The 11,556-nt window shown below is 38.1% G+C and overlaps 2 protein-coding genes across 2 annotated transcripts; one reads left to right on the forward strand and one right to left on the reverse strand.

Moving 5' to 3' along the window:
• Window positions 1-2,165: 2,165 nt before the first annotated feature.
• rps11 (ribosomal protein S11) lies at window positions 2,166-5,141 on the reverse strand. Its single transcript, XM_080043674.1, has 5 exons — window positions 5,084-5,141; window positions 4,004-4,144; window positions 3,695-3,770; window positions 2,745-2,874; window positions 2,166-2,354 (listed from the first exon to the last, which is right to left on the reverse strand). Exons 1-5 carry the CDS (start codon window positions 5,096-5,098, stop codon window positions 2,231-2,233), a joined length of 486 nt encoding a protein of 161 aa, XP_079899800.1. The 5' UTR covers window positions 5,099-5,141; the 3' UTR covers window positions 2,166-2,230.
• Window positions 5,142-6,423: 1,282 nt separating this feature from the next.
• On the forward strand, window positions 6,424-10,507 carry LOC307263011 (apoptosis regulator BAX-like; the record flags this gene model as incomplete). The annotated part of the gene is made up of 6 exons (XM_080044030.1): window positions 6,424-6,457; window positions 7,812-7,860; window positions 7,955-8,110; window positions 8,233-8,368; window positions 8,892-8,996; window positions 9,111-10,507. 6 exons carry the CDS (start codon window positions 6,424-6,426, stop codon window positions 9,207-9,209), a joined length of 579 nt encoding a protein of 192 aa, XP_079900156.1. The 3' UTR covers window positions 9,210-10,507.
• Between the last annotated feature and the right edge of the window lie 1,049 nt (window positions 10,508-11,556).

Consider the following 11,556-nt stretch of genomic DNA (forward strand, 5'->3'; position numbering starts at 1 on the left):
CATATGGTCCACATTCACTGGAGCTTTGGGCAAATAGAAAATCCACAGCATCATTATGTTAATGGTGGCACTCAGCAGACAGACTGAGTGGAGGATGGAGGGAGAGGGTTGGAGGGTGGAGGGGGCTTCCCATACAGAAAAGCTGTCATCTTCTCAGGCAGAAATAAGGGCACATGCAAATGGCTCAGCTGATGCAGACCAGGCCATGAATACACTCAGATCTGTACTTGTTTATATGAATCTCAGACACTGTTGAGCATCATCACGGCTGTAAATGCACAAAGGAAGGAGGTCATGTCTTTGAATACGGCGTCATCAGATTGATGCTGATGCAGTCCGATAACAGTGAGGTATTGATCATCCTGTTTCCAGAAACTGAGGAAATTTAAATTACTTCTTACTAGGTTCACAGTTATTTTGTACTGTAAACACTGTGAAAGTCTGCATTGTGCACTTCTTAACATATAGTACATGAGTCTTTGCCAAGTTTTCATTGACACTGAAATTAAATTTGTCTGACCTTAATTAAAAGAATTACAACACCATAAAGAGGATCTCAGGAGAACAAATTCCTCTTACTTATTGAAACCAGCAGGTTTATGTCACACATGATGGACATTTAATCACGTTCCTGAATTGACAGTTAATAAGTTAGTTGGTTGGAAATCAAGTCATGTAATTCCAACTTTTTGGTTAATTCATATTGTGGCAACTCTGTCACAAACGAAACATGGTTATCACATTAACAAAGACCAAGATTTAGATCATGTAATACCTGCAGAGGGCCTATACGAGTTATAATAGTTATATAATGTTATTTGGTGTCTATCTAATGTAACACTGGAGGACTTTGTCGGAGGGGTTTAATTTTTACTTCTTACCCAAAAGGATCAACAAGTAGCTCCTCAGTGGCGCCTCTGCTGATTCATCGTGTTCTTTTTTTCTTTTCTTTTTAGTCCTGGTTGTTTTCTATTATCAAACAGTTATATGTCGCCATCTGCTGGACACATTCCCTCAATGTAAACTACATGTTACGAATTTGTTAAAGATTGGGAGGCGCTGCTGTGCACCTGTATGTTGAAAAAAGGTCAATGTTGAATGTAAGTAGGCCTAAACTACAAAACTGTGTCATTGGATCAACTACTTGAATTGTAATACAAGCTGAAACATGTAAACCACAACCGTCATACATCAATTTAAATTGACATGCGATGTGTATTTTCTATATGTATGACGTCATTGGAAATGAGGGTCACCCCTCAATGACTATAAATAAATAAAGGTTTAATGAAAATGGATATATCTGTATATGACTTACTAATGAGAAAACTAAACATTATATCCACTATCGTCTCTGGCTTATCCACTTTATCGCAGACACTCCAGTAGACTCTTGTCAGTTACATTTGTGAAGTGCAATTATTTTGTTCCATCACTATATATATATATATATATTAATTTGAAGATGACTTGTACACATTGCAAGTCCTACATATATTTGACCAAATTTTGTACATTTGGTATTTTAGTTTTTAACCATATTCAGCACTGGAATACATCACAAAAGTTACAATTTTATATTTTCATATTTTCAAGTTAGTATACATACATTAATTTTGGTGCACTTGTCTTTACTTGCTAATTTTTGGCTTCACTGTATCCAATACCGTCTGTATACTGATCATGCTTTTTTGTTGTTGTTGCAGAATTGAGTCATTTTGGACTCTGGAAATTGCTAGTTAAAATGACATTACAGGGAAGAGGAAAACCCCAATTCATTTGAGCTGCCACAACACCTTTACTAGCGTTACCGAAATTGCATTTTCAGATGTCTTACTATTTAATAGACAGGAATACCTTTATACAAGTGTCCCATACTCTTTAACATCGGCAAAAGAAAAAAGGGTTCTAATCAGACAAATTCAAGCTTTCATTTTCCAAATGTTCAGACCAGATATTAAATTGGAATCCATTTTCAGCCATGTTCAAAACCATCTTTAGACATCTATTTCCTGTATTTAAACAGAAGCTAACGATAAAACCTTCATAGCCCCTAAATGGTCATCTGCAGTGAACCACAACATCTGACAATCAAATGACTGCAAAGGTCAAACATGTTGTATTAAGTTCAAAATACAAAAGGGTTAATGAGACAAATAGAAAAGGAGATTTAAACAATGTTTTTTTTATTTGACAGTGAGAAAGTTGGCCATCAGACTTTGTGTCAAACTTAAAACTTCTGGAACTGCTTCTTGGCTCCTGCAGCCTTTGTCACTTTCAGGACGTTGAACCTGACAGTCTTGCTGAGTGGTCGGCACTCTCCAACAGTTACATTGTCTCCAACCGAGACGTCTCTGTAGAAAAACACCACAAGCAAGACATTTAACATAGGGGCTTGGTTTACATCTGTACAAGACAAAACTAATTAGAACTTTGAATATTTTAACAGGAGATTTAAAGACAAGCTGCATCAGTTTTTGCCAAAGGCAGTTTTCGTCAGAGCTTCTTGAGCTTGGAAGACCATCGTGAGAAAACATCATTTGCAGCCAATTATGAATTGGCAGATTATATTTTATCAACACTGATATTTAAACAAATGAATCAACTGTTAACAGATGACTGCAACATTTCAGACTTTTAGCATTCATCTTTCAAACTATCGTAGTTCAAAACCAAAAACATGACTGTTCTGTGTTTGTTACGACTGCAGGAACCCTGAATAAACAGTGTGAGGGGTGTATTACCTGAAGGCAGGTGACAGATGGACAGAGATGTTCTTGTGCCTCTTCTCAAAACGGTTGTACTTGCGGATGTAATGCAGGTAGTCACGTCTGATAACGATGGTCCTCTGCATCTTCATTTTGGTCACCACACCTGTAGACCAAACATAATTTAAATTGCCGAATTAAAAAAGGCGTGTCTATGGACATTGCAGTGAACACTTACGGTGGAGTCAGCAATTCTGGCGATTGCTTGTTGTCAAAATCAGTGAATATCTCCTCACGATCAGCTACCTGTAGTGACTGTGCGCTGTAAAAAAAATCCAGTGTTAATTCACAGCCTATGCTCTGTAAACGGGTATGTTGCTAGTTACGGTGGGCTCCTCTGTTTACATACCAGTCTACAGAGTTTAGGCTGTGTATAAACGGCAGATTTTTTCCCCAGTGCAGAGTACAGACAGGTAGCGGACCGTTAAAGAGATATTCACTGATTGAAAAAGTGATTTTTTTTCCATAAGAATTCTCCAGAACACTGACCTCACCTTTAACAAGTAAAAACAAGAGTTGCTAGCTTTGTTTTCTTTATTGATAAGATTGTCACTAAATTACATCAGCATTGCCATTAGGCATTTTCGTCAGAACCCAATGGGTTTGGAAGACCATCGTGAGAAAACATCATTTGCAGGTCAGTGACAAGAAAAATAAAAACAATGTGGTCAAGAGCCTGTATAGGCAGATTCTGGAATTGGTTGCTTCACTTACATATGTATAGGTGTTTTTGAAATTGTCAATTGCATATTTCTGGATAGTGAGAGAAACACTGAACCCCCATTATAGAACAATTGTTTACTTTTGAGTCATGGGCCACGTTGAGCCGTTCAAGATTAATAAATGTCGATTGGTACACAAGGTAGGAGCATCTGAACAGTTTAAATGGGCTGCTGTTAAGGTGTAATGTTAGGGAGTAAACTTACCAGAGAGGATACGACCACGGATGGAGACATTTCCGGTGAAGGGGCATTTCTTATCAATGTAAGTTCCGTCAATAGCCTGGTGAAAATAAGGGGAATCGTTTGTGTCATCACTCTAAATATTACTTTATCAGCAATTGATCAGGTAATTTATAACTGGTGTCTGCATCAGTATTGCCAATAGGCACTATCGTCAGAACCCTGCGGGCTTGGAAGACCATCGTGAGAAAACATCATTTGCAGTTAAAACACTAGTAAATATCTCTAGTTTACTGTAGTAGTTTTAATACTTTGTTGGACAACTCATCTTACCTCTCTTGGGGTTTTGAAGCCAAGGCCAACACTCTTGTGGTAGCGTGGGAGCTTCTCCTTGACCTCCTTGCCACCATCAGCAACCAGAACACGCTTCTTGTTCTGGAAGATGGTGGGCTGTTTTTGATAAGCCCGCTCGGTCTGTGGAACAAGAGAACAGGTTGAGGACATGTAACATACAACTTAAAACAAAGTTATATAGCCCTACGCCCTTTACAGCAAACCAGCAGGTAAAATAATTAAGATAAATTGTTTGAGTAGGAGATGAAAAGACGAGCTGCATCAGTGTTTGCCATAGGCAGTTTCGTCAGAGCTTCTTGAGCTTGGAAGACCATCGTGAGAAAACATCATTTGCAGCATTTTATAAATCAGCGGATTATATTTGCATCATTAAATCACTGATATTTAATGGAACGATTACAATATAGCGCATTTGTTTTTTTAAGTAGGTTTAACACCTTTAGAAACTGGTTAATTGTCCATAAAGGAAGAACCCGTGCAATTACATAGAGTTTGATGCGAAGCTATCCATAGTGCTGTGGGAAAGGAAAACCTATTATTTTGTGTACGATCAAAGCACCAGTGCCCCAAAAGTGCAGAAATGTGGCTGGCTTGGATGAGTTTACCAGTTTTCTACAGAACAACCAAAAGTTAGCCATCCACATTTTCCTACACCGGGAAGACATGACGCCGCCCGGCCACGACAATTAATCCAACATTATTCTTCTTGTGAAGGGCTAAGATTTCCCTAAACGTCACCTATGTATTATTCGATACGCGGGGAAACTGTTTATATGCCTAGAGACCGCTTGTAGTGTATACAAAACAAGGTGCTGTTCGTGAAGTGTTAAACGATGGCAAGCTATGCTAACAGTTAGCATTCTAGCTAGTTTATCGTTACACGAGGGTATGCAGAACGGCGACAAATATCAAAAATATAAGCCCAAATGTGGTCAGAAATAGCTCAATGTGGTGCAAGAAGACACTATTGAGGTGAGTACTTAATAAAGTCTGATTAATGTGTTATTCAAAATGTAAAAACATCGATTTAAATTCACCACGCCGCTTTTCTAGACATACTTGTGCGTCCGCCATCTTCGCCAGCCGAGTCGTAAAGAGGCCTGTGAATGCGCGCGACGCACGGAAGAGGACGAGTGACGGGAAATGACGTCTGCGAAGCTTACATTTTATTTTTAATTGTTTCATGAAAATAACACCTAATATACATAGTGAATGGTATAAAAACAGCCTTTAAATTGTTAATTGTTAAATTGAACTCAAATCTTCGCCATAGTTGTATTAATAGGTGGTGCATCAAGTGTCGCGTGCAGTGATCAGATATAGAAAACACAGTGAACTTTGGATGGTCTCACCGGTCTCACCGCCGCTTATTTAATGTTATGAAATGACGTCAGCGCGTCAGTCCCATCAGCCTGAATGAAGATCAGCACATCCAAACCTCTTAAATAGGGTTTAAGGAGCTTCAGATGTTAAGAGGTCCATGATCTGAGCACCTGAACTGGGCCCAGTTGTTCGAAAGTAATCTGATTAGATTTCTACTATTGGATTGGATCAGGTCTTGAAAATGGGTTGTTCAAAACATTTGACTAGATCCAGGGAAAGTTTGAAAAAAAAATTACTATCTTGATCCAAGCTGAAGGATTTGGGTGAATTTAGGGAACAAAAGGTACAACATCTTTAACATTGGTAATTTAAATTGTTTTCGTGTAGTAAAACCATTTATTTAGTTACATGACCTTAGTTTAACTGTTCCAGTGATGATGTAGACAAAGCAGGCATTAGGATAACTAAGGCTTTCTGTACAGTAAAGTAAAACAAATAACAGTGTATGTGTGTGTGTGTGTGTGTGTGTGTGTATATATACACACACTACTGTTTATAAATAAATGACTTTTTAGAGATATATATAGGCCTATAAAATATATTGTTAACCATGGGACCCTAGGCTAGCCTAATTGATCATTGTGGATTTCAAAATATCCACAATGTTATAAATAAGTGGTTTGTTGTTATTATTCTAAAATGTAAGGATTTTAAAATAAATCATATATGGATGAGGATGTTTGTATTGGTTTCTGTCTCTTCAAATAAATAGGCTAAAAGACGACAGTTCAAATTACCCGAGGCTGGCCTCTTGTTCATTTTGGAAAAAAAAATAATAATTGTATCTGGATCGGAGTGATCCAGTCCAATGTTGTACAAAACTACAATGGATTACCCGATCCTAGATGGCAAAATAAAGTTATTTCAAAATCCGAAACATTCTGATCGAGATTTGCAAACGGCCTCTTTTCAACGGCTCTGGCTCATCTATGTCCATGATCTATGCTCTGGCTCAAAAGCACGAATACAGCGTCACGTGTTAGTTGCGGAAGTGCTCGCGCGAGCCAAACAACAAGATGGCATCATCACACCCGGGAGGAGGCGATCAAGGTACCAGTTAGCATCAGCGATATTATAACATTAAATTGACTGTGACAGTGTTGCAAACAGTGTGGTACACACAGATACACTGACACTTTAACAACGAAGTCTTGTTTTTGTGGTTGTAGCTCGTTAGCTTGACACCAGTAACATAAGTTGAACTGAGGTTAGCATTGTAGCTAACCTATACGTTAGCCGTGCGTTAGCTAATTTTAGCACTTTTAACCTTACCGGTTAGCTGCTAAGATAGCTGAACAACAGCAAGTTAGCTAGTTTGTTTAAACAAAACCGAAACATAGCACATCGTTATTCCTCGATAAATGTCCAAGTTCAAAATGAACAATAAATAGTATTTAGCCACAACAGTGGCCAACTTCGGCAATGGAATTAAGCCTAATTAACTTTTCTAACAACTAACTCACTGTCGGAATTTGTTCTGCCTTTTTACATAATGAGTGTCTTTCATTGGGTAATTTTAAACTCAGATACTGTGGATATAACGAGTAAAGTTCAGGGGTAAATATACATGTACAGGACAGATAATCAACATATAAGGGTGATGTTTAGTCATTCGTTATTTAAGTGTGGCTGATCCTTGTCAAGTCACTGCGAAGTGTGGTCTTTCTGCTCAATTGCTGTGAACTTAAGTTCCAACTGTTTTGTTTTTTTAAATTATTGCATTACATACTTTGATCCTTTAATTCCTGTCTCCCCGGGCAGCTCAAGAAGAAAAAGATGTAGGCCTACAGGTCTGATAATGTGAGATTAAGCTTTTTACTGATGGCTTATTCTGAAACGAGTTTGGAAACACAGACATAGCAGCAGCACCCACATGACCCTGAAATTACCTGTCTGCCTGCCGTTTGCTTGTTGTCTATATTAATTTTCACTTTTATTTGTTTACAATCATGTAGCATGCCTGTAGATAAGTGGCTGCTCACAAGATCTAAATAATCTAAAGAAAATATTGAAATATATTAATCGAAAGTGGTAAATTAAAATTTTGAATTTTCTAAATTCCTTTGAACAGTTTACGTCACTTATAAATGTACAAACGGTAAAATATTACTATTAAAGTTTAATATATAGAGTTAGTAAATTGAAAACTCTCAAATCATTTTTCATCCGTCACTGTATAAGATACCGGATCCTAAGAAAAGCTTCAGTCATCTGTTACTTTACAGAAGCACCATATCCCAGAATTAAAGGTTCCATCTAGTTCAGAATGAAGTGAAAGTAAACATACACATTACAGTCATACGAGCACAGTCTTTCACCAATTTATTGCTTATATGAGAAGTGGTTGTTAAAACAGTATCTGTATCAGCATTTGGTTGATATGACACTGACCTTTGTCTTTCAGGCAATGGTAGAGATCAGATACTGGAAGTAGGAGCTGTTTTGTTAAAAGAGTGAGTATACACGACACCATTTGTCTTCTCATTATTGAACTTGGGAAATAGTCAGATGTTGCTTCTTACCAGCTGTCCATGTCTCCCTGTGTAGTTTCATCTTTGAGCGGGTCCGGCGGCATGGAGACAATACTGTTGTTACCAGGGATCAGCTGGGTGGAGGAGATCTGTGTGACCCAAACCAAAAGAAGCTGGCCCAGTGCCTGCAGCAGATTGGGGATGAGCTGGATGGACATATGGAGCTCCAAAGGTGGGCTACCTATCTGTGTGTCCATAGAATATCAGGCCTGGAGAATTTATGAAATACAAGGTTGTACTTTTTCTAATGGTATAATTAGCTTGTCTCTAACTGCTGAATGTTGTTTCCCCCAGGTTGATAAACAACTCCTCAATTAGTCCCACAAAGGACATGTTCCTGAAAGTTGCCGTTGAGATTTTTTCAGATGGAAAATTCAACTGGGGGAGGGTGGTTGCGCTCTTCTACTTTGCCTGTCGACTCGTCATCAAGGTTAGTTCAGAAGCTCGGCTCATCATAAAAAAAATGAATAAAAGTAACACAGATCTGTATTATTGAGTTATAATGAAATGACAGAGACCTTAAACCTCCTACGAGGTACTTTTCAATGTTAATTAAACTATCAAATTTTTCCTCTGATGCTCATAATTTAACTGGAACAGCACACTAGACCATAAGTGAAAACAAAGCTATTTATATATATAGTTATTATAAATGCATTTGCACTGCTGGTCCGATTTTTCCCGGGAACGATTTACGGCAGGCAGACTGGAACAGCTTATGTTTCCCAAATGTTACTAAATGCAAGTTTTATCTGTTTCACTGTCTTCATATTACCATTATAAATCTTACAAAGTCACATATAAATGCATAACCTCATCAGGACCCATCTGCAGTCTCTCTTAATGGGCGTATTCACTTTTGTTGTGAGAAATAAAACTAGCTCTTTTATCCAAACTTAAAATTCCTCGTAGCTACTTTAAGTCTGAAGCATCTCTCATTCACATCTTCTTAGGCTCTCGTGACCCACGTTCCTGATATCATCAGAACAATAATCAGCTGGACCATGGACTACCTCCGGGAACATGTCATCAACTGGATCAGGGATCAAGGTGGCTGGGTAAGGAGCTGGCTGGCATATCCAGTTTAAACTCATCGTTTATTAGTAACCAAGCCTCTGCTCCTGATTGCTTGTAGACTAATTTCTATGTTTTTATTTTAAAATTATTTTTAGGAGGGTATTCGTTCCCACTTTGGCACACCCACGTGGCAGACATTGGGGGTTTTCTTGGCTGGTGTTCTTACCACTGTACTTGTCATACGCAAGTTGTGAGGGGTTTCACGAAGAGCAGACGGCTGAAAGATGGGCAGAACTACAGCTAAAGGAAAAGGGGACAAGAACACGACGGAATACCTGAAAGAGTACAGAAGAAGGTTATGGCGTGAATGAATCTGAACAGGAAGAGCCTTTTTTTGGACACGTACTTTTCTGCCTCCCTTTATTTTCCAAGGAATTGGGAGTAAGACTGAATGCACTGTAGTATCCATGATCACTATGCCACTGAGGACGTGAGCTTTGCATGATAACGTGCACAAAATGGAAGGGGGGTGGAGAGTTTGTCAGACTTAGAAAAGGGAATGCATTTTAAGTAATTTATTTTTTACTTGGTACAAGTATAAAGAAAGAAAAAAGTCACTGCAATATGTTTTTTGACCTAAAAGATACATGGGCTGAAAATTGTTGAGGCCTAGTTTTCCTCTCTGCATTATTTTCATTTAAAAAATGTTTTGTTCCACTCGGATGGCATTTCTGACCTTCTCACTCTCTCCATCCATCTCATAATGGTGTCTGTATTCTAGAGAATCCATCTTCATATGTATTTGTGAGTTTTCTCTGGTGTAACTCTGTATTGATCTGCTGGCAATAAAGGTGCTGCGGGGAGGTCACAACATGTCAAAAAGTAAAAAACCCATTATACAATTATTAGATCTAGCATGAAGGTAACTCAGACGGAGATAAATTACAACTCCAAATCATTTCTCCCCTTGAATGCACAGCTCAACCTCAATTTAGTTAACAAAAAGTGCCACAGCGGGGACTTTGGTACAAGGTTATGTTTACATTCAACATTAATCATCACATGGCTTAAAAGTCACATGAAATGAAAATGCAATCGCTACGTTTTGTAACGTGTAATCATATGTTACCAGCATTGTGGCTGCTGTGGCTCCAACTCCAAATCCTGACTATTATCATAACATCTGTGTTATAAATGGAGTCACATGTGTTGAACTGATGTGTCCTGTGGCAGACACAGAAAGCCCTGGATTGCTCACAGATAATTACCTCACTTTACAAATGTTCAAAGTACTGTATTTTTCAAGAGGAATCATTTCAAACTGCAATCTTATCTACACAGCGAATGGCTTTTTATACATTTATACATTTTCCTTGTTGGGTCAGTGCCTTGTTTTTTTTTCTTCTTTTGTACTATAAAATCACTTTGATATTCTCAATTTTCACCTTTTTTCTATCACATTTGTAATGCTGAAATGAGTTTCCAGTCTCCCTGAAAATCTTTTTGCAGTGACTTTGTATGTTGTAATATGGAAATAAATCTTTTAACTCTTGCTGTGCCTCTGGTTGTTAAACACATAAAGCGAGCTGAAACAAGGACATTTTGTGCACAGTCATGATGTCTTCCTCATGAAGATGATTGACTTTGCTTTAAAGCTCATTATTTGCACTGCATACTTGGTAAACTCTACACCTAGTGTAAGCATTTAAGGATTACTATTGTGTGCATGTCAGTATGCTAATGTTATGTCACGTCATTTAGTGCCTTCAGTGCAAAACTACAGCGTCACAGTGCTGCTAGCATGGCTGCAGACTTGGTTTTGTTTTACTGCATTAGTAGTGGGGCGATAAAAATCTAAAATGTGCCTTCAGTGACGAATTGAAGGATAGGATATCAAATGATGTGATGATTTTTTACTCAAATGACATTGTTAAATGGAAGTTTGATTGTACAGATTTTGTTAGTGCAAATGTGCTTGTTTAACCTCAAGGGAGCACAGGGGCAAACATATTTATAGTCTTCCAAGTAGACAGGCTTCATACTATGGGGATCGAAAATATCCTGGTTATCTCTGTGTTAGGTGTTGATAATGCTCATGCACAAGCAGAAAACAGGGCATGAGGAAATATCACAGGTTCACCAAAACCACAGCTATTCAACCTCAATGGCTCATGACTGTCCACTGCAAAGGTCATGGAAACCCAGGCATTTGTGGCAGTGTTTTGAAAAATACTTTTTTTGTTCCAGGGGATTTTTTATCGCATGGAGGTAACTGAAGAAAGGTGAGAGGGTCATCGAATCAATACAAATTATTCTCTTGGGACTATGATTTTCTTTACCAAATATAATAACAATCAGACTAATAGTTGTCTTGCTGTGGACTTATGGAGATGTTTGGACAGACCACCTGACTAATATATACATCGTTTGGGCACTGCCACCAGCACCAGTTTGTTCAAACAGCATTTAGTTCTAACTTTAAATAATTTAGTGAAGAGACAAAAAAAATCACACTTAAAGTTACTACAATAAAGCAGCAATGTGCATAGTTGCTGTGTGGAATTACAGACTGGATTGTAAATTAGTGATATCAATAACATA

Source organism: Ammodytes marinus, assembly GCF_949987685.1.
Source record: "Ammodytes marinus genome assembly, chromosome: 16".
NCBI lineage: Eukaryota > Metazoa > Chordata > Actinopteri > Uranoscopiformes > Ammodytidae > Ammodytes > Ammodytes marinus.

What these genes read in the sequence shown, in the direction of transcription:
- rps11 (XM_080043674.1), bottom strand. An exon ending in GCTTCAAAACCCCAAGAGAG is followed by an intron (nt 3,771 to 4,003) that starts GTAAGATGAGTT and finishes TATTTTCACCAG; the next exon opens with GCTATTGACGGAACTTACAT. An exon ending in CCGTGGTCGTATCCTCTCTG is followed by an intron (nt 2,875 to 3,694) that starts GTAAGTTTACTC and finishes TTTGGTCTACAG; the next exon opens with GTGTGGTGACCAAAATGAAG.